At 37.5% G+C, this 24223-nt stretch overlaps 2 protein-coding genes across 3 annotated transcripts in view; both read right to left on the reverse strand.

Annotated features, from left to right (window-relative positions):
- Positions 1 to 3162, reverse strand: part of arrb1 (arrestin, beta 1) — a 52957-nt gene extending 49795 nt beyond the window's left edge. The window contains exon 1 of the mRNA XM_067364868.1: positions 2549 to 3162. Coding sequence (XP_067220969.1) covers positions 2549 to 2568 — 20 coding nt within the window. The 5' untranslated portion in view covers positions 2569 to 3162. The remainder of the gene's footprint in view (positions 1 to 2548) is intronic.
- Positions 3163 to 3256: 94 nt separating this feature from the next.
- The window catches only part of LOC137004535 (protein Atg16l2-like), a 62339-nt gene continuing 41372 nt past the window's right edge, over positions 3257 to 24223 (reverse strand). The window contains exons 15-18 of one of the 2 annotated variants that reach the window (XM_067364946.1): positions 23958 to 24107; positions 22738 to 22785; positions 10683 to 10784; positions 3257 to 7301 (exon numbers count right to left, since the gene is read on the reverse strand). In XM_067364946.1, the coding sequence (XP_067221047.1) occupies positions 7208 to 7301; positions 10683 to 10784; positions 22738 to 22785; positions 23958 to 24107 (394 nt within the window). In that variant the 3' untranslated portion in view covers positions 3257 to 7207. The remainder of the gene's footprint in view (positions 7302 to 10682; positions 10785 to 22737; positions 22786 to 23957; positions 24108 to 24223) is intronic. The other variant, XR_010892141.1, reaches the window with a different exon arrangement.

Here is a 24223-nt window from a genome sequence, read left to right on the forward strand (position 1 = left end):
TTCTGGCTAAATTAGGTTTTTTATGATGAAATTCAGTTATATTAAGTAACATTTTGAACATAAAGGCCTGTGCTTTTGATTAAATATTTTTTAATATTTTTGGTGATTCTGAATGATGTGGTGTCTTTTGGGGTTCTGTTAGATGAGAGCATGTGAGTAGCAGACTGAATGAAACTTTCATTATGGAACGAGATTAAAAGCGAGTCATCATGCGACCAGAATATACATAAGTGCTTTTGTGCCACTCTGAATTGGAGCCTATCATACTGTTTTTCGCAATCAGGGATTAATGTTTTGACTAAATTTTTTGTCTAATTGCAAATGCAATGTTGTAATGTCACAAATGTTAAGAATGCCATAAGGGTTTGAAATAAAATGAGAGTAAATCATATCAGAATTTTCATTTCCAAGAGAACTGTTCCTTTATGTGAGTGATTATTGACCAAAATAAGCTGTAATGCATACCAGACTTTATGCTGACAGTCAATATTCTGGAGTCTGTTTTTATTTTATTTTATTTATTTATTTATTAACAACACTGATGGCACCTCTAAAAGGTAGAGGTCTGAGTGGAGAGGTAAAATATGTCCTATTGTAATAAGGGGTACTGCCAAAGAATTTGGGTTTAATAAAGCCAGGTTCCAAAAAGTTGGGTTTTTTTGTGACTATTTTGGGTTCCTCAAAGAACCTATCAGTAAACAGTTCTTAAAAGAAGCATTTTTGTCACTGTGAAGAACATTTCAATAGAGAGTATGCACGTGAGGTCACTGTTGGCCGGAGCGACTGCGGTTACGCTCACTGAGTGGCAAAAAGACTGAGTGGCAGCATTGGTTTTCAGCATGAATGCTGTGAAAAACGCACAAAACACATCCAAAGTGGGAAAGAGTTTTGCGATTAACTACAAATAGATTTGACAAAAAAACTGAGGTGTATTTTTACAGACTGCCGAAAAGAAAAGCAAATGGATCACTGCAATTCGTAGATATAACTAGACTCCAGGCACCGAAACGTGGATTTGCAGATATCATTTTATCAATATGTTGAATTTTGAGGTAAAATCATACCTTATATATTGTATTGTTATTGACAACTCATCAATTAAATATTTACCATCTTATTTTCTGCATAATTGGATGTTTTTTTTAAAGAAACACTGACAAAAACTATACAAGTTTTAGGGCTGGATGATACATATAACATTGATATAACTGATGACCTGGATTTAGCAATTATATTGCATTTATATAAAGCATTCACAGGCAAATTTGCTTTATGTATTTGCCGTCGCAATCAGGCACATATAAATGTCAGGAAACATGATTCCTGGCTGCAGGTCAATATCCATGGATCACTGGATCTTTGGTAAGTTGTAAGGAAGACTAAACTGATAATCATTGCAGTTTCCCCTATTAAATCCAGTCATGCGGCAGCTCTTTTGCCACTCAGTCCGGTTGAGGGAGCGCGTTCTGGCGGGAATGCATACCCTCTATAACAACCTTTTTAAGCCATAAAGAACCTTTTGTGCAATGGAAAGGTTCCATGGATGTTAAACGTTCTTCAAGGAACTGCAGACGCCAATAAAGAACCTTTATTTTTAAGCATAGATGACTTTGATGAGTGAACTGTTGATTTATATCATAAAGCTTTAGGCTTTGAACACTGACCTGGCTCACAATCCTGCTGAGAGTTTAGAAACAGTGGGTATGTCCTGGTCAAACGTGTTCTTGTGTGAAATGTCAAATATCAGTGGAAATGCCGCTATGCCAAAACAGTTTGATACCTCCACCAACCTCTAAAGCCTTCCTAGAGAACTGAAGCAACAAATGGGTTACGTTTATGTAGTGGTTATGAAGGGTTGCAGGTCTGTTCCTGCTTGGGTCACAGAGAGGAGGGGATGAAAACGCAACTGACCATATAGCTGTCCATTTAGCATAGCAAATAAGCTTATTTGTAGGGCAGTGCATGTGCTCATGAGGGCAGGTTCAAACGCAGCCGTGTCCCAATCCCAGTCTCTCGCTCCACTTACCTGTCCAGTTTTCAATTGAACAAATAAAACACTGTCTTTTTTTTTTTTATATATATATAAACTGTAAAATGCGAGAAAAAACAGTTAAGAGTAAGTTCCCTTACTATATATGGGGAAAAGCTGTAATAGATCGAGCCTTACATTTCATCCAATTCTTCAGTAAAATACTGTTAAACACACCGTTTTTGCAAGTAAAATAACAAATCATCTTTTAATTTACAATGAAAAGCTGTAAACTGACATATCCAGAATTCATATTTGATGGTTTTTCGTTTTAATAAATATATTTCTTCTTCTTCTTTTTATTTTTTATGTGCATTAGAGTTATGTTGTAAAATTAATGTTGTGTTGCCATGATGGTGTTTTGTTTTGTACAATAGCTACTGACTGCGTAGAGCCACCGTGATGTTAAATGGCCAATTACATCTAAAACATAGAATGAAAAGAAGAAGAGGAAAAAAAACAACAACAACTGAGCAATGGTACAATGTCCTCCAATAGCAGCTGAAACACGCAGCTTACCTTGTGCCTTTATCACCCATCGCGAGGATCTGCGTGCGACACGTTCCACAGAAACTCTTCAGCTCGTGGGAAAAAGATGAGAGGGGTTTGCCGAGAAGGCAGAAGGAGAACAGAAGGATGGAGAGAGAGAGAGACTGAAAGAAAGGGAATTTACTACGCTGCGTTATAGCGCCGCTGTCACTTAAGCAGCTCTCCTTCCAGATGAATCCAATTACAGGAGCATCTCCACTGCCGCTTGCCAACAGAAACCCCGCGTTTCCAAATAAAACAAACAAAAGCCGCTGATTCTTCACTGCCTTCCTGTGACGCTCTGATTTAGGAGTCCTTCAGGTGAGAATGTACTAAAAATAAATGCTGGTTGGAGAATCCTAAAGCTTTAGAAGCTTCCGTTTGATATCCACACTGCCTCCGTCTACCAGAGCTCTCTCACCCTCCCTTCCGCTGCGTCTCTCTCTCTGTCTCACTGATATCCTCGCCGTCTCCCCTCCTCTCTGGATGTGTGAGGGTATGTGTGCAGGAGCTGAGGTGAGTGGGTGATGAGATTCTCAGCTCGCCATCACTGTGAAATGAGCGCGCGCACTGTCGCCGCGGCATTACATCTCGACATTGACATCATTTAAAGTGGTGTCACATTTCAGTTCTAAACTCCATAAGCATTAAATCAATATTGGACAGGATCAAGCATATCAATCAGCCATCGTGTGGGTTTAAGATAGTTTTATTAACTGAAAAAGCATCCCTGATGTTTTTAGTGTTTTATTTATCATGTTGTTGTTTTTTTTAAAGAATGGTTTACAGTATCAGTTCAGATGTAGCTTTAAATTCGTTTCATACAGGCAATGAAATTAAGATTTCTAAAAAAAAAATCACACATATGACATCAGATATTACACAGCAATACCCATGCATTTCATAATTACTTCAGACTGTTATGGCAAAACATGTAACACTCCAAAATACATTAATGTTCTAAAATGAATGCTCAAATCATGTTATATTGGCACTTTCCATGACATTTGGTGTCCCATTACTCTATTATTAGACACAACCCCCATTTTTTAAAACCTAAAATTAAGCAGGAAGCTAGTTTTTAAAACACATCAAATGTCATTTATCAAAGTTTCTGTGCAAAAAATATTAAACAAATATTTTCTTTAAGCTAAACTCTACAAAGTGATACAGTTGCAAGAAAAAGTATGTGAACCACTTGCAGAATCTGTGAAAATGTTAATAATACAAAATGCATGTTATGTTTTATTTAGTACTGTCTTGAGTAAGATATTTTACATAAAATATGTTTTATGTAGAACAGAGCTCAGTTTAACTGCTCAGAATAAACAAGAGACTCATGAACAACCATCACAAAACAAACAAACAGTCGTGGATCATCAGGTGACCACACACAGTATTGAGAATCAATGGTTCACATATGGGTCATTTTAATAAATTCAGCTATGGTTTTTTTGTCTTATGGATTTTATGTAAACATCTTTTATGTAAAATATCTTACTCAGGACAGTACTAAATAAAAAATAACATGCATTTTGAATGATCTCTCTTATTTTGTTAACATTTTGCACATTTTCAAAGTGGTTCACATACTTTTTCTTGCAACTGTAAATCTGCAACCCTGTTTCAGTTAGCTACCTATTATTTTACTATTTAATTTTGATGTTCATTTAATGCAGAAAACATTGGAAAGGGTTTAAACTATGTCATGACAGGAATGTTGATGTTTCAGGACCTATTTTTAACCTATTAATAGAAAGTGCCTATCAGAACAAAGACAAGCATGGACTTATTCTTATTTGCTCTTGCTCTTTTGCTTTCCTATGTACTGTAAACAACAGACTTTATCGTCAAACTCACTTTTGTCCTTGCTCTGTAGTTTTGCTTGGTATAAGAGTTATTTTTTTGGTCACAAAATAATAAATTAAATAAAATATATAACAGTTTGTATATAAACTTTTTTTTTTTTTTTTGTTACAAAAATGAGTGTGTTAACAAATATATGTATGTGGCCGTTCCCTTGATAACTGCACAATCCACATTTGGAAAGGCAGGGTTCAGTAACAATATAATAATAATAACGCTTTACCCAAACATTACAATATCTCTTTTCGGGGGAAAACGAATACAAAAATCCCTGTTTTTGTAATAATTTTGCTGTTCAAACTAATTTAAATGTACAACAGTATTCTCAACAAAAATATCTACCAGATGTTTTCTTATCAACAGATGGTACTTGATCTCATAACGTGGCTTCATCATTTTTGATTTACTTAACCAGAGTATTTCAAATGTTTTCAAGCAGGCCTTGAAAAACATATAAACATATGTAATCAATCAATCAATCAATCAATCAATCTATTTTTGGCATTGCATTGCAACATTATTTTCATGAAAAATTAAGTACATTTCCATCTCAATTCTCATGCATGGCGATAAACCTCATTGCCATATATGTATACATGTAAACTTGTTTTTAAGTAACATTTTAATTATGGTAGGATTGGTTGTACGGCCTTTTATTTATGCTGGTGTTATTTTTAAAACATAATTGTGAAAATATAACTTCTTGTTTTGTTTGATTTTGGGTTGAAATATAATTTTACAATAACTCACATTACAAATCTGTGATTTCTGTGGCACACATTAAATCAATAGCAACTACACTGTAAAAAAGAATTGTTGGTTTAACTTAAAAAAGTAAATTACCTGGCTGCCTTAACATTTTGATTTCATTGAAATTAAAAAATTGAGTTAATACAATGAAGGCGATTGATTTAATCAACAGAAACTCAAAATATTATGTTACCACATTAAGTTGATTTGACAAAAGAAAAAAATGTTGTGATAACAATCAGTTTTTACAGTGTAGCACATATGGCAGTTTAAGGTTAATAAATATTCTAGACTCTGGTCCAACAGCTGACAAGAGTAAGATGGGCATTAGACTTTCCTCACCTATAATTAAGATGAAAATGAACGCAGCAGATTAAATCACATGCCAGTCTGTGCATTACGCTGGACTTGTGTGATCTCTGATGCCAGTAATTTGGGTCTTCAAAGTCAGTCAGAGCAGTGCGGTGTGATTCTCATCAGACAGAAGGCCCTTTTAAATGCTAATCCGAGCGCAGTTTAGCAGTGAGCATACTGGGTCTCTATGGCAGCACTAAAGAGTGTGGCGGAGAGCTAGGCTTCCTCTCATTCATTTTTAAAACACGAGTCCCTTTTTAAAATAAATTACCAGAGTCAATCCAGTGTGACTGAGCACCTCCCTGAGGCAGCGATTAACAACATACAGTGGGGTCTGTGTATGAGATGACTAGTGAAAATGTTTCTATTTTGCTTTTAAATTTCATTACAAATTATATCAGCAGCATAACAATTTGAGTGTAAAAACATATTTGGTGTGTCTCCCTTTTGCTTTGATGACAGCAACACTCAAGCTGCATGAACCTGAAGATCATGTTATTCTGCATGTGATATTAATCATTATCAAATACATAAATCATATTAAATACATCATAATGATTCAGATTTTCATTGTGGTCTAAGACATTTGAAATACATACATTACAGTTCAAAAGTTTGGGTTCTGTTTTTCTGCTCACCAAGGCTGCATTTGTTTGATCAAAAATATAGAAAAACAGTATTATTGTGATATATTATTACAATTTGAAAGAACTGTTTTGTATTTTATTATATATGTTAAATGTAATTTATTCCTATGATGCAAAGCTGAATTTTCAGCATCATTACTCCAGTCTTCAGTGTCACATGATCCTTCAGAAATCATTCTAATATGATGATTTGCTGCTCAAGAAACATTTATAATTATTATCAGGGTTGAAAACAGTTCATATTTTTGAGGAAACCACAATACATTATTTTCAGGATTCTTTGATGAACAGATATTCAAAAGAGCAGCATTTATTTACTTTTTTTTGTAACATTATAAATGTCCTTACTGTCACTTTTGATCAGTTTAATGCGTCCTTAAATTTTTATTTAAAAACGGTAATATATATATATTATAAACTTCTATCTCTTTTTGCATTGCATTCAAGAATCAAAGTCACTGTGTGACAATATACAATGGGCTTTAACCAGGCATTCAAAATTATGTGTCTGTTCTGGGTTTTTGTCTCTAAAAATAGGACCGACATGCGTATGCGCTGGGGTCGAGTTTCCATGTATTCAGAAACGTGCTGTCATGTTCTCGTTGGTTCCACTTTGTTCATGTTTCCCTTTTTCATATCAAATCCCAGAGGCAGAAATATCTGGTGAATGTCAAGAGATCTCAGATTTTTAAGTGGCTTACAATTATAGTAAGAAGTCAAGCAACAGGAAGGCCTACAAATGCTTCGCCACGTCCTGCGTCAGTAATTCATTTGTAACAAGGTTTCAAAACAAAAACCCAGACAGCTCCGCTCGACAGTCGCCAGACCCCTGTAACATTAGCACATCTGTTTGTGCTTTTGAATGACACGGCTTCTTAGCAACAAAGACTGTCACAACACTAAAGGTCTTGCTATTGACGGAGTGCAGAGTGTGAGCTTTTCCCAACAAGGTTGTGTTTTGATGACATCCCTGAGTGCATTTCCAGGAGTGATTTCAGTTGATAAGATGGAAAAAGGGAGCCCATGTCTGGTCTCAGATATCACTCCAGAGCACAGCTCGACGGCTTTTGTCCACGCTTACCACGTATTCGCCCGACAACGACCAGGCCACGGCACTTATTGGAGCACTGCAAAAAGAATTTCATCTTAGAATTCAATTTGAAGGCAAATTTAAAGAGATAATTCACCACATCCCACTAAACAGTGGAATTATTGAAACAAAAAGCACCATAAAAGTGGTCCATACAACTAAACTCTGTATTCCAATTATTCTGAAGTCATACTAAATCCCACTATATATAGCTAAATATGAGGAACAGACAGAAATTTATGTCAGTATTTGCAGAGAATCTTTAAAACTTTTCACACTTAAGGGTTTAATTTAGCAATAATGATTAAAACTTATTTGAGAGAGACTTACAAATAAATAAAAAAGCAAAAACTAATCTAAATCAATTTTGTACAATGGTGTTACTCTCCAAACATTTAGGCACAATTTTGAGCACGTGCACACTTCTCATTCTCTTTAGACTAAAAGACGTAGAATGAAATTTGTATCTACAGTATATAGAATGACATTTGTGACCCGTGCTCGCAAAATCAGTCAGAATGCGCATGGGCTACTTACGAACTACAGGCAAACAAGTGAAAAATAATGATTTTGGTCAAATTTGAGGTTTTCACAAAAACGAGTTCATTAAAGGCCCCAATATACTTCAAACAAAGTTCTTTTTCGTTCTTCGTGTAGGAGAAAAACGAAGTTCGAAAAGCGTGATCAGCGATATACTGTAATCAAACATCTGACGCCACCCTCACATGAATATAAAAAATACGTGCTGTACACTTTCTTCTCAGTAATAAAATAAAAAAAGAAAACTACCAGCATTTTTATAGAAAGCATAAGAAAAGCGTCTGATGTTAGCACGAGCTCCGCAAATTATGCACTCCAATCACGTCACATCTTCATATAGCACTTTATTCAATAGATTGCTTAAAATCAAGCAGCTTTACAGTATCAAACATGAAAAACAGTGTTAGTGCCTCATAGGGTTGTGCCAATGAACGATATCATCGTCCATCGTGATGGCTGACCGACACGATTGTCAAATATGTGAAAGTGGATGTGTTTTGCTGTTTAAACAACTTTATAATGATTGCGTTAGTTGAGCTATTCACGTTATGGGCGTCGCCATGTTAGTTTGTGCCGCAGGTTCTGTTGGATTCACAACATCTTATATGTATTTAAACATCCGAAACCTAAAATAAACATTATGTGGTTGAAAACATATTTGTGATATATGAAAAGTGCTGTGCGCGTCCATCTCTATTTGAATTTGGCAATTGATCACGTGATGCACTGCACTGAACGTTCTAATCACACCGGTGTGATCGTACGCGTCAAAGGGATAAATAAAATAATAAAGTAAAATAATGAATAATAATTATATAATAACGAAAAATTTAAATACACCCCCCACCCCCGACGATATCATCGTCTATCACGATGTTTTACTGATTATTTTACTTTACGTTATCGTCACTGACCAATGGTAGTACGAAGGTGTACTGCAGCAGGAGCGAAGAGTTCGCTTTGGCAAGCCGTTTCGAACATCCAAAACGAAGTTTGTTTTGGCCTGATTTTGTTCGAAATGACATCACATCAGTCCGTTCTTCGATTTCGTTTGAAGTATATATACCTTAAGTCCTCATATCTAGGCGGCGCGAGTCAAGCGAATTGAGCGTCTGACGCCCAAACGCCCGAGTTGAAAAATCTGAACTTGGCATAACCGAGTTAAATTGCCATTATAATCGAGACAGGAATAAAAAGGACCTTGCCTTGAAGAGAATATGCGAAGAAATCAGACAATCTGGTTAGTTGTAAAACTTTTTGCATGATTTTAGCCGTTGATATTAGCCCACCTTCTAGCTAGCAAAAGTCGGCCGGCATAACAGAGTTAAATTGCCGTTACAGGTTTCCAACTGACAAGATTATGTGTTTATTCAGAGGATCTGTGCAGAAAGAGACTTTGTTTAGACGCGCAAATTGAGTGAATTTTACGCGCGTCTGAAGCGTGTGACTTCAAAATGTTCAAGCATCCAACTAGACGCGTCTGGCGCGAATTTGACGCATTCGGTGTGAACGCAGCATAAGACCTTCGTTCATCTTCAGAACACAGTTTAAAATATTTTAGATTTAGTTCGAGAGCTTTCTGTCCCTCCATTGAAAATGTATGTACGGTATACTGTCCATGTCCAGAAAGGTAATAAAAACATCATCAAAGTAGTCCATGTGACATCAGTGGGTTAGTTAGTAGTTTTGAAGCATTGAAAATACATTTTGGTCCAAAAATAACAAAAACTACGACTTTATTCAGCATTGTATTCTCTTCCAGGTCTGTTGTCCATCCGCGTTCACGACTCCGCAGTGATGCTAATGACATGTTATCTGGTGTGCCCGAGCTTCGCTTACAGTCTGAGGGAGACGCACGCTGTAAACAAAACAACCTTCGCACACGTGTCTAAGGATTTTGACACAGAGGAAGACTTGCATTTTTTTGCTCAGCCATATTTATTTAAACCCAAATACACGGACGAAGAACTAAGAGCGATGGAAGAAGCTCCTACACAGCAGAACCGCTGTCACAAGCAGCGTCACTGCGGAGTCGTGAACGCGGATTGACAACAGACCCGGAAGAGAAGACAATGATGAATAAAGTCGTAGTTTTTGTTATTTTTGGACCAAAATGTATTTTTGATGCTTCAAAAACTTCTAACTAATCCACTGATGTCACATGGACTACTTTGATGATGTTTTTATTACCTTTCTGGACATGGACAGTATACCGTACATACATTTTCAATGGAGGGACAGAAAGCTCTCGGACTAAATCTAAAATATCTTAAACTGTGTTCTGAAGATTAACGAAGGTCTTACGGGTTTGGAACGACATGAGGGTGAGTCATTAATGACATCATTTTCATTTTTGGGTGAACTAACCCTTTAAGGTATGGTTGCTAGTGATTTTGTTTTGGAACCTTCAGAAAACTTGACTTTGTTGATTCTATCCACTTCAAACAGGTCAGTAACTTTGTCAGATTCCAACAAATCATACATCATTTTGAAGGTTCTTTAATAGAGATTGTGAAAATAACAATAACTCATTTTTGAAAATTTGCTCATTGCGACTCATTTTGCCAGCACGGGTCACATATAGAGATTGTACCTCATGTTAGCTTGCTTATTTTACTCAAAAGCATGATCTACAGTAAGTCCATATGTCATACCAACAAGAAACTTTGCTTCTAATCACAGGTCAAGCACTGTAGTTCCAACCACACAATTTTGCAATGCTGTTTGTAAATGTTCATTGGAACTATGGTTTCAGGAAACTTTGGTTTCTGACTCATTGTTGGTGAACTATGTTGGTAATGTAAAGACCAAAGTTTCCCAACAATGCTTTTTCAAGCATTGTTGATTAGTTGACCGCGGTGACTCATCTTTGACTTACCTGTGCATTTCTGGAAGCCTTTTTTCTAGGTTTCCTGTGTTGACATTCCATATGTACACGGCACCGTCAGCAGAGCCAGCTGCTAGGAAACTGCCATCCGGACTGAAATAGAGAGTAAACCTACAATTGTGACTGATGACTACAGACTGACACACATTACTCTGGAACTGATTCTTTCTTGCCGTATAGATCCCTCAGGCAAGTGATCTGATATCAAATTCACTGAAATATCAAAAACCTACACAAGACATATCCAAAATCTGTTCCTAGACCAAGTGAAAGACCTTCCAAGACTGCACTTTAAGGCATAGAAGCTTTTTTATTTTATGCTGAAATTATGCTGCCTTCAAAGATAGTAGATTTTGGGCAAATTAGATATGGTATTGAACATGTGCCTCACAGAGTGTGTGCTCGCAATGAAGAAAGAAAATAAGATGGTGGACAAAGTCTATGAGAATTAGTTGAGTCCAATGTGGAGTGTTTCAAAACAGTTGAGGCTCCATTTCTGACAGGATGCTGTCTTAGAAGATAGCTGCCTATGTAAGAGCCATAAACTGTAGCCAATAGCCATCTGGACACAATTTTCCAGATTTTTGCTTTATTCCACAACACTGCATCTGAAATGAATCAATGGACTTTAAAAGTTACTGTAAGCGATTTCAGCTTAGCTAACTTCTGCTAGACTGCATTAGACCACGTTCTCTCCAAAACCCCGCCCTCAAAAGACATGTCAGCCAACCGGTGCCAGCCAATCCCAAAAACCCAAAAAGACTAACAAGCAACGAGCATTTCTGATCCTTTTATTTAGCAACAATGCATTAAATGAATCACGATTAATCATTTGCAAAATAAAAGTCTGTGTTTATGTAATAAATGTGTGTGTTCTGTGTATAATAATTATGTATATATAAATACACACACATACATGTATAAATTTAAGAAATATATGCATGTATAAATAAATATATATTTAAATATATTTTATATTATATATAAATATAAATATTTTATATATAAATATAACATTTTTCTTAAATATACATATGTATGTGTGTGTATTTATATATACATAATTATTATACACAGAACACACACATTTATTACATAAACAAAGACTTCATTGAATGAGATTAATCGTTGTGCGGCCCTAATTAAATTAATCAAACGTGGCAGTAAAAACTTTTACGTTTTTACAAAGGATTTCTATTTTAAATAAATGCTGGTCTTTTAAAATGTCAACTCATTAAAGAATCCTGAAAAAAACCAATCACAGTTTCCAAAAAATATTAAGAAGCACAACTGCTTTCAACATTGTTAATAATAAAATGTTTTGTTTTTTTTCTTTCAAAATCCACATATTAGAATGTTTCCTGAAGGATTATGTGACATTGAAGACTAAAGTAAAGTAGTACACTAAAGTGTTGCCATCAAGGGAATAAATGATAATTTTAAAATATATTAAAATAGTTACTTTAAATTGTAACAGTATTTTACAATATTACTGTTTTTACTGTATTTTGATCAGATAAATGTAGCCTTGGTAAGCATAAGAGACTTTTTTCAAAAACATAAATAAATTGCACAGACCCCAAACCATTTAATGGTTGTGCATGATCATATTTAACAGATTTTTCAATCTTCGCACACTGCAAAATATTTTGCCAGACAACAAAATTACCTCATAGTGAATGTGTTTTAAGTCAAGTCATGACTGAATGAAACTGACTAAATCAGGTTATACAAAACAAAAGTCATCTTTAAGTGTCAGAATAGTTAGAAATATTGCCTAAAGATATCTGTAAATTTTTTTCAGTATAGTAGATACGCTTTGTGCAACAATTAGTTTGAGTGACATACACTATTTCCTAATGGCAGTGGGCTGTTTCTACTCAGCCAGCCTAAAAGAAAAGTGTTGGCCAGTGGTGAAGATTCTGAGTTATGTGCCTGGCACAAGGGGAAAATTTTGCAGGGTGAAGGTTTTGATGAATGATGAAGCGACCATTAGGTTCCTACTTATGGCTCTCGCTCCCATTTCAAATGCTTGTGCCAGATCTAGCCGTACAGAAAGTCACAGTGCGTTTTGGCCTTACTGTCTCCATGGAAACAGTGTGTATATATGTCTATGCAGGGAGGTGATAAAAAGACTTATCTGTAAGACTCGTTTCTCATCTCACATCATATGGAGTGTGTTGCATTTACTTTCTAACAACGCTGAGAAAATTGCAGGGTCAGACTGTGCATATAGAAGCTGCCAACGCTCTAGGATCATTGAAAATACATCTGTAGTAAAGCGTGCAATTTTTAGGCTAGAAGAAGACAACAACAAACAATTTTGGCAAGGAAACCAAATCTAAAGAGCAAAATAAGGATTCATACTTTGCATAAAGAATGTGAATGTGAAATATAAACAGTTAGGTTCCAGATGTAATTTTTTTTCCCCAAGAAAAAAATATTTGTAGCTTCTGGAGGAGATGCAAGCCAGTGTGATTTCACCTTTGCATAATTGAAGAACTACACTAGCCATAATTCTGAAGACAGATCTACCAATCAGAGAAGTCGCTGTTACCATGGATATGGAATTCAGGATAAAAATGCTCCATTGAGTCCACTTCTAAAGCACTGCAGTGTAACTGAGTCTCCCAACACTCTAAAACAACATGTATTTGTGTACTTTTCAATATTTTGCAATAAACTTCAAATATATTGAATTTTGTATAAAAATATATATAAATATATAGTGCTCTTTTTTTTATTAATTATTATTTTATTAATTAATTATTTTAATCCCTATAAAAAATTAATTGGAAAAATACTTATGGAAAAAAAGTGTCTATTGACCAGTGTCATTTTAGTATAACTGATACACAATTATAGTTTTTATTTATATTTTGAATTACATTTTATTTTTATATTTTCTGTTTTCATTTTCATTTTAAATTTTTTGTGTGGTTTTGTCGTTTTATTAGCCATGCTAAGGAAAATACCAGACCCATAAGGTTCTGAGGTATGCATAATCACAAACCCTTTGGTCTAAAAAAACTGAATAACCCAGAGGATTCAAGTCTGGGGTCAAATCAATTCAATAGCAACATCATGAATGTGTGTGGAATAGTCCAGCCTGCCACAACAAAACCAACAATAAAACAAAGTCACAAAAGATGCACACTCGTTTCTGCTGAGTGGGTCCTGTTACCCGGGGACAAAGCCACTGTGTGTCACACAGACATAGAGACACATAATTTAGAACACCAAGAGGTAGAACTCTTGGCCTCCACAGCAGACCAGTAACTGATCAGATTTACACCACAAATCTGAGCAGTCAATGTAAATCCTCAAAGCCCTGACTGGAAAAGAAATTAAGGTTTTTGATAAAAACATTCCAGGATTTTTCTCCATCAATGGACACCAAACGGTTAAAGGTCAAAATTAGTTTCAGTGCAGCTTCAAAGCGTTCTACACGATCCCAGACAAGAAATAAGGGTCTTATCTAGAGAAACCATTGCTCATTTTATTAAAAAAAAAAAAGTATACATTTTAACCATAAATGCTCATCTTAAACTAGCTCTTTTCTTCTTCTTCTTCTTCTTCTTCTTCTTCTCGATTAGAATTCCAGCAGTGTAGACACTGCTAAGTTTATTACTGCCCTCCCCAGGTCAAAGTTTGAACTAATTGTTATATACTTGCACTAGCATATTGTATATGACAACTTAGTTCAAACTTTGACCTAATTTCTTCAAACTTTGACCTTAATTTCTTTTCGACTGAAGAAAGAAAGACATGAACATCTTGGATGACATGGGGGTGAGTAAATTATCTGGAAATTTAAATTTGAAAGTGAACTAATCCTCTAACCATAGTAACAGAGCTACCTTGAGAGTCAGAAACTTTTCTGAGGCCGACTCTAAGGGCTCAAAGGGGGTCTCTGGCAAGCATTCAGGGAACTCGCTGCCTCAATTGTCTGGCACCACAAAGGAAATGAGACCTTTGCCTCCCAACAAAGGCTCCATCTATGTGGTCGTGGCAAGCAGGAATAGCATCCACGTACGCCTTAAATGTAGAAGGGGATAACCCTGCTGAGAGGTGCTCCTGCAAGAACTCCAGCACTGAACTGGAGTGGACTGGCTCTTTAAGGTGCTGCACACCATGACTCATAGAGACACCACTTCAGGGCATACAGTTTACTAGTGGAGGGAGCTCTAGCATTTAGGATGGTCTCAACAACTCCTCAGGGGCCAAACCCACAGCATTCACACCTCGGGCCTAGGGTGAAATATTATATTCAGGAGAGAATATTCCTCCTGTTTGGAATCTCCCAAGGTGAAGCCATGTCTGCACCAAGGCATCGAGCCCTAACAGAGCTGGAGGTGTGGAGGCGAACCAGAGGGGACAGTAGGTTGACTCCTCTGAGGCTTCCTCTCTGTCGAACCTCTGCCAAATTAACTCCACTACCTCGGGAAGGAGAGCAGTCTGCCTTGAGCCCAGAGCAGGAGCTGCTGCACTAACCTAAACACCAACTTAAACGCAGTCCATCCTGGTGATTTATGTAAGAGCCTACTGATGTGATGTTTATCCGTACCAACACGTAGTAGCCCCTCAGGTCTGGGAAATACAGCCTTCATCTCCAGGCAATTTATGTGCCAAAAGATATGTCTGCCTTGGGGGTGAGTAAATTATCAGGAAAATTTTATTTGAAAGTAAAGTGGAGTAATCCTTTAAGGTTGAACCACTGTAGTCACATGAACTGTTTTAAATAGCTTTCTAGGCATCTGAAAGTGTTAATTATCTTGCTGGCAATGGAGGCCTCACTGAGCCATTGGATTTTGTCAGAAACATCTTAATTTGTGTTCGGAGATGAACGAAGGTCTTATGTGTGTGGAACAACATGAGGGTGAGTAATTATTGACAGAATTTTCATTTTTGGGTGAACTAACCCTTTAAGCGAAGTAATTGCCAGAATAAATGCCATCTTTAGACTGAGGAACTTCTCTGAAAACAAGTCCAAGGGCTCAAAGAGTGCCAGAGATAACTCTTCTAGAACCATGGCCAGAACCCAGGCCATAACTCTTACATAAACTGCAGGCCTTAATCTCAAAATGCCACAAAGGAAATAAGTTATTCAGTGGTGTCTCCCCAAAGACCCATGGCCTAATGGTGCGTGGAAGGCAGCAATAGCCATCACATAGTTCTTAAGCATGGAAGGGGAAAGACCAGCATAAAAACAATCCTGGAGGAACTCCAGCATAGAAGCCGCTTGGGCAGTTTACTGGTGTTCTCTGCACCATAAAGTGAATACTCCCCACTTTAAGGTGTAAAGTTACCTTGTAGAGGGAGTTCTAGAGTTTAGGATGATCTCGTCAACCTCAGTTTAAAGACCATATTTTAAGAGTTGATCTCTCTCAAATGCCAAACTCACAGTTTCCACATCTCTGGTCAAGGGTGATAGATTGTGTCCCCGGCCTGTGACAGAAGGTCCCCCCTGATGGGAATATCCCAAGGAGAGCCATCCAGGAGATATTAGTTCTATAAACCACACTCGTACCTGCCAGAGGAGGCTACTAGGAGTAGATGGACCCCGTCCTGGTGAACCTTCTCAAAAACTCAGAGAGTAGAGAGCAGAGCAATCAGGGGAAATGCGTACAGATATAGCTTTGGCCATGTCTGCACCATGGCACCCAGCCCTAGCAGGAAAATCCAGCCATCATCTCCAGGCAATTTATGAGCCATGACAGATGATGACCTCTTCAGAGACTCTGAGTCGAGCAGCCATCTAGGACCGCACCCCAGCCTGTGAGGGAAGCGCCTGTCGCAAGTGTAACAAGAGCACAACTGTTTTCAACACTGAAAATAACAAGAAATGTTTACTGAGCAGCAAATCTATCTATCTATCTAAAAATAGCTATCTTTACTTAGAGGGTCAGAGTCTTTTCCCATTCATTACACGAGCAGGATTGGATTTTCCATCTACATGTAAATCCACATGACCTCTCCAAAGACTAAGAAAAAAAGTCAGGGTTGGTGTAGATGCCATAAGTACTCAACAACACAGCAATACGCTTCAGAGGTTGTAAGCATCACAATGCATGCCATCTCGAATAAGACACAGCACAGACATGTCCTATTACTGTGCAGACACTGGTCTGTGTAGCGTCTGGACCAATCAGCCACACAATTATTCATGGTATTTAATGAATTACCCATAAACTCACTCTCACTATCAAAGTTCTCTGAACTCATCCCCCTAAAACTGCAACCAACATCCCAAGTGTAGCTAGCACACAGGCACAACTAGGTGTCCTGTTACAGTTATATGGTACTTTTATGATCCATAAGAATGCTGTAGAGACTAGTGACTCATCCTTCCTGAGAAGGACAAATAAACTCTCTTAATCCTACGTATTCTCTATATAACCACTTGGGAAATGTATAAACATGTATCCAAGTTTCCCATCTCATGACTTTCCTTTTATAGGCTTTATTCTATGTATTAATTCTCTCTTTTGAACTATTTTGGTATTAATGTTCCATAGTTGCAAATGTATAGTTAACTGAGATCACATTGGCAGCATGCTTGGTATCTACGGACTCCAACTTTCATTTCCTATTTGGTAATTTATGTTACATGTTACTAACTCTGTGACACATTAGTATTATAAGAATCTAGAGGGTTCTTCTCTCAAACATCCAATCCAGTGTCTTATGCTAATATCTTGCTACAGAACAAAGACTCGTAAAACTTCCCTCCGAGGGGGCAACTCCTTATTGGCTCAGACACCTTAAGAGGGTGTGATGTCTCCACCCCTTATATTCATGGATCACAAGATAAAACCTTCTCTTCCTGCTCTTCCTCCTTTTCTTCTCTTTTACTGATGAATGCTGACGTCAAGATGATGCTTTAAGAAGCTAGAAGCTTCTAAGGAACCCCAAGCTTGTGCCAGGCCTCGGCCTAGACCTTCCATTCACCAAAGATCCTCTGAATCCAGCCGGTTCTCTTTCGTCAAGAAAATATCAGCAAAGATTCAACAGGAGCCTCCACAAATTGCATCAGGACAGTTTTAATTCAACTTGGAGAGACATGCAAGTATCAAACTTAGTCTCATTATCGGATACATTGAGTATCCTTACCCCTTTTAAAGAAGGGCCTGTTAAAACTAAACTGATGGTTTGCTCAAGGCTGTTGATCTGCTGAATGTCCAACAATGCTGTAACTTCTTGCTTCCTGTACTCTGCTTTCTCTCTCTCTCTTGGTAAACTGTATGCATGTATGTGTGTGAATGTTAGAGTAGTTTAAGTGTTTAGTCTAGTTAATAAAGTCTTGTTCATGTCACACGTAAGGTTGTCCGTGTTTTGCGCTCATGTACGGGAGTCCCTATTCATGTCGGTCCTGACTACAGGCTTTTAGTAGAATAAGATTATTTCCCATAACCTGGAAATGAACATTTCTTAGTTAATAAACAATTAACACTGTGTGTTCATTGAACAACAGGTTAATTGATTGTAATATTAATTTTATTACATTAAGTTAATTTTATTAACTGATTAAAATATTAATAATTAATTATAACTAGTTATGATTAATTATTCATATTTATTTTGAGCTAATTTGCTACAAATGGTGGAGAATGCGGGCATGAATAAACAAAGGTTATGAGCTTAAACCACTGTCAATTTAAAAGTGTGCATTTGATAATTCCAGTCAGAATATGTCAGACGATGCGCATTTTGGTCACTAATTGCTGGTTTGTTGGATGCTGATAAAGTGATGGCTTGAATTGACATCTCTACTGTAACTGAAAGAGTCTACTCTTGACACATTTTAGCATATGTTCAAATGGTATCAGTGTAAAGTTAATCTGATTTTAGCGAAGAAATCCTAATCTCAGTATTAGAGCGTAAGCCTGTGTTGACGAAGGAATCTCAGCTCAGCGGCATGTAAACTGTACCAGAATTGATTATTCTGCTTTGGTTGGAGAAATACCAATTGCAGTATTGCTTAACCTGTTTCTGATGAATGAATCTCAGTACAGTGTTATATAAATGTAGATTTGGGTAATGCTCCCCTGTTATAGTTAAGATTGATGTCATTCATCTAAACTTTGCCTGCACCTACAAGCATAGCTACCTTTTGACCAAAACTGTGTTTCACTCGCTGAAAGGAACATCAGTATTCATGCACAAGACGGACTTAACTATATATGCTTAAACAAGCTTTGACTTACAGCAAACTGTGTAATTACCCTTTAAACAAGTACAAGACGTTGTTTAAAGTAGAGAGAAGAGTTTACATGAGTAAAATTTGCAAATGCCAAAACATATTTGCATTTTACTGAATGTAATATCAAGTTTTTGAAAATCTGAAAGTATAAGCGTCACATTTTAACTCTATACGTAACTTGTTTGAAATGAGCAGACAGTCTCAATAAACTGTTTGAAGTGCCCAAATGTGCATTGGTTCCCATGACAACGACTTGTCACAGGAAGTGCTAACTCATCACCCTGTGATGCCATATTGTAAACAAACCAAGCTAGGTGGCTAAGCTAACCTCACCTAGCAGCCCTGCACCTCAGGCTAAGCTAACTAATAGCTTCTACAGTTAGTGGTTAGCATCATTTACGTGAAGCCTTTAACTATAGCTTGTGTGTATGCAGTGTGAACTGATCTAAACCAATTTCCCTTAACCATATTCCTGGTTTTCTGATTTCTCTCTTTCCTTACCTTTAATTCGTCTCAGCTAATTTCACCTGCACTTAGGTGCATTTCTCTCTGAACACTGTTCAGCTAAATCTGCAGTTACTAGGGTAATTAAATCTAAATTTAATTACATGTAAACTGTTTAACTAAAGAAGAATTCTAGGATTTATTGAGATTTTTCAATAGCACGTTGACTAAACTTCTGGGAGGGACACACACATGGTGTGGTCCTGAACACGCTGCAGCTGTGACCAACTATAGAGTGATTTCCAAAGCTAATCTAATTGTTAATCACTAGTGCTATTGACTATTCCCAATACCAGGTCATTCTGCTGTTTTAATCACTTCTTTAAATATTTTATTGGTTTTAATTATAATAGCAGTCAGCTATTTGTTTTTACTAGAATTATTTCTTTCATCTATGTGATTTATTTACATTTTCCTGTTTAGTCTTGTGTGGTTTAATTTCCCAATATAACCACAAGCAACTAGACATACTCTCCTTCTTGATTTTGTTTATTTACAACAGTTGCTTCAATTTTATGAGCCAGTTACAAAGGAATCTGAATGATTGCTATGGCATAATTTTGAGCACCACTAATAAGCACAATCTAATAGGAAAGCTCTCCTCTTCCTCTCTCTTTCTCTTTTCCATTTGTTCAGAGGTCAAGCCTGTTGTGAGCCATCAGTAAGAAATACTAAGAAATAATTTGACCACAAGAACCATCTTAAGTCATTTATTAAACCTAGCTGTATTTTATACACCTGGCTGCTCACTGTGCCTTTAGCCCTAAATTCTGTTTGATCTTGCAGTAGTCTCTTGCCCTTACTCTCACCACAAGCGTGCCTAAATGTTGCAGATGCTCAGCCTAACTGCCCAGATGGCAGACCAAAAGGACTGGCTATGTGTCGTGAGGAACACCCTCCTAACCAGTGCTGCTGAGCAATTACGGCACCAGAGCCAAAAGCAACTGGACAAAGATGGAAGAGAAGTAAAGGCAGACGACTCAAACCAGAGGTGTGATCACAATGATCTGACTGAAGTCAACTTCTTCCTGGCCCACATCCTCGCTGTTTTGAAACAGGAGGTGAACAACCTCAAACTCCAGATCACAGAGACTCACAAGGAGCTGATGCATGCTAAAAGCCACATAGACCAGCTAGAGATGGAGGCTTGGGACAGACGCAAGGACCCTGACAAAATAGAGACACAGAAGAAAAGAGAACTGAGACTCTCTTACCTGCAGCAAACAGAACCATTGCAGGAGAAACGTCTCACTTCACCGCATGGAGTCAGCAGAAGAACCTCCCCCAGCCAAGCACAGAGGTACAGAGGGGGAGGCCAAAGCCTTCTGCTTGACACCTTATCAGCCATTTTCCTGAAATCCTCTGCAGCTGCAGAAGGAGAAGGATTAATTCAGACAGACCCAGGTACCAGACCTACCACAGGGAGAAGCCAGGGATGGGAGCATCCTCTCCCTGCAGACACAGCAGGATCTCCAACAGCAGGCAGCCCAAGGACGACTGGACACGCCTGCATCGGACCTGCAGGAGCTTCTAACGCTAGTAAGATAGCTCCTTGAACAGTTCTTACCTGAGGAGTACTCAGCAGTACAAGCTTCTGACCACTCACACAACACCAGCTCAGAGACCTGAGCTTGTCTACTGTCTACATCAACCGCAATGGAACGACCACCACTCCAGGAGACACATACAACCAGAGCCCATCACAGCCTTCCAGCCTTGTGTGCCAGTGGTGTGTCTGATCTCTCTACACCTTCAACGTCGTTCGCTGTTGTCCATAGAAAGAACAACAACGATCGAAAGGGGGGATGTAGCGTCTGGACCAATCAGCCACACAATTATTCATGGTATTTAATGAATTACCCATAAACTCACTCTCACTATCAAAGTTCTCTGAACTCATCCCCCTAAAACTGCAACCAACATCCCAAGTGTAGCTAGCACACAGGCACAACTAGGTGTCCTGTTACAGTTATATGGTACTTTTATGATCCATAAGAATGCTGTAGAGACTAGTGACTCATCCTTCCTGAGAAGGACAAATAAACTCTCTTAATCCTACGTATTCTCTATATAACCACTTGGGAAATGTATAAACATGTATCCAAGTTTCCCATCTCATGACTTTCCTTTTATAGGCTTTATTCTATGTATTAATTCTCTCTTTTGAACTATTTTGGTATTAATGTTCCATAGTTGCAAATGTATAGTTAACTGAGATCACATTGGCAGCATGCTTGGTATCTACGGACTCCAACTTTCATTTCCTATTTGGTAATTTATGTTACATGTTACTAACTCTGTGACACATTAGTATTATAAGAATCTAGAGGGTTCTTCTCTCAAACATCCAATCCAGTGTCTTATGCTAATATCTTGCTACAGAACAAAGACTCGTAAAACTTCCCTCCGAGGGGGCAACTCCTTATTGGCTCAGACACCTTAAGAGGGTGTGATGTCTCCACCCCTTATATTCATGGATCACAAGATAAAACCTTCTCTTCCTGCTCTTCCTCCTTTTCTTCTCTTTTACTGATGAATGCTGACGTCAAGATGATGCTTTAAGAAGCTAGAAGCTTCTAAGGAACCCCAAGCTTGTGCCAGGCCTCGGCCTAGACCTTCCATTCACCAAAGATCCTCTGAATCCAGCCGGTTCTCTTTCGTCAAGAAAATATCAGCAAAGATTCAACAGGAGCCTCCACAAATTGCATCAGGACAGTTTTAATTCAACTTGGAGAGACATGCAAGTATCAAACTTAGTCTCATTATCGGATACATTGAGTATCCTTACCCCTTTTAAAGAAGGGCCTGTTAAAACTAAACTGATGGTTTGCTCAAGGCTGTTGATCTGCTGAATGTCCAACAATGCTGTAACTTCTTGCTTCCTGTACTCTGCTTTCTCTCTCTCTCTTGGTAAACTGTATGCATGTATGTGTGTGAATGTTAGAGTAGTTTAAGTGTTTAGTCTAGTTAATAAAGTCTTGTTCATGTCACACGTAAGGTTGTCCGTGTTTTGCGCTCATGTACGGGAGTCCCTATTCATGTCGGTCCTGACTACAGGCTTTTAGTAGAATAAGATTATTTCCCATAACCTGGAAATGAACATTTCTTAGTTAATAAACAATTAACACTGTGTGTTCATTGAACAACAGGTTAATTGATTGTAATATTAATTTTATTACATTAAGTTAATTTTATTAACTGATTAAAATATTAATAATTAATTATAACTAGTTATGATTAATTATTCATATTTATTTTGAGCTAATTTGCTACATCTGCAAACTCCATATTGATAGATGACTGGCGACAACTCATAGCGTCCTGTTTGATTTCACTCACCTGAAGATGGCCTTGGTGCTGTCACTTCCACATTTGAAGCCCTCTGCTCTGAAACAACAAAGACAAGCAAACAAAAAGAAATTCAGTGTTCTGTAAATTGAACAACAAAACGAATCATGAATTAAGCTCATTCAGCTTTATATAATGCTTCGGGCCATGTTCTGTATAAATAGTATCCTTGTAATTGCATTCTGACTTGCTTTAAAACAATGGATAATGCTGAAAAGACTGTGGCAGCCACAGTTGTATCAGGGTATTGAATATGCATGGCTGATGCTTTAAATAACCAATTCATTTTCTTCTCTCTCGTGACTTTATAAACATTGTCAGTCAATTTTCAAAGTTTATTGCAGTCATTGCATTCTCATTGTAATTCATTACAAAATCAGAATTTGTATCTGTATTTAGAAGTCATCTGTTATGAATATATAATATATACCATTGAAAAGATTTTTTGATAAAAAACTGTAATTTTATGAAATATTACAATTTAAAATTACTGTTCTCTATTTTAATATATTTTAAAATGTAATTTATTCCTGTAATTAACAGCTGAATTTTTAGCATTATTACTCTAGTCTGTCACATGATCCTTCAGAAATCAATCTATCTTGGTGCTTAGCTATGTTGGTTTGGTAACACCATGATCTACAGTTGAACTACAGGAACTCTTCATCACTGAGACTCAGACATTGTTCTTAGATTTTCCTAATTCACTAATGCCCCGTCCACACGGAGACACGTTTCTGTGTATATGCACAAAGTTTGTATTGGATAGGCATTTCGTCCTCACAGATCCGGCGTTTTCAGAAGGTGAAACCGCTATTTTCTGAACCTGGTCCCAGAGTGGAAAAATCTGAAAACGCCGTCTTTGTACCTTTGTGGCAGAATTACAGTGCCACATACTGGTCTGGTATGTATACCACATTGTTTTGAGTCGTTTCAGTGGTTTCGTGTGGACGCAGATATTTCTTGAGATGAGGAAAAAAAAAAGATCGGATAGGGTAAGATCTGGCTTCATGTGGACGGGGCCTAATTCAGTTTCTAATTCACTTACTGGCCAACTGGTGGGATTTTTATTTGCTCACCACAGGCAGGTATTACTCATATTAGCAAGTGTTTATCCTGAATAAAATATATTTTAGTTCTGTGTATGGTACGCAGTTAAAAAAAATACACCGCCACCTGTGCGTAACCTTGTCTCAGATGTGCATTTCTACCTGAAGGCCACCCTGTCGTTACTCTTTCTCAGGTCAACCAGCTGCAGGATGTCGTCCCTGGAGCAGCTGAGCAACTGCCTGTGGTTAGGGCAGAGGTCCAATGACGTCCCTCTGCCCTGAAGAGGCACTTCCTGTGTGCAGGTCGCTGCCCTAAGGAATACAGACATGGACTCATCAACCAAATTTCATTTTACCAGCATATTTTAGTGTAACTTATAATTAAAACAGGTGAACATAACAATTAAATCAAGCATTCTGCGTTAGTT

The sequence above is a fragment of the Chanodichthys erythropterus genome, chromosome 17, assembly GCF_024489055.1.
Source record: "Chanodichthys erythropterus isolate Z2021 chromosome 17, ASM2448905v1, whole genome shotgun sequence".
Classification (NCBI taxonomy): domain Eukaryota; kingdom Metazoa; phylum Chordata; class Actinopteri; order Cypriniformes; family Xenocyprididae; genus Chanodichthys; species Chanodichthys erythropterus.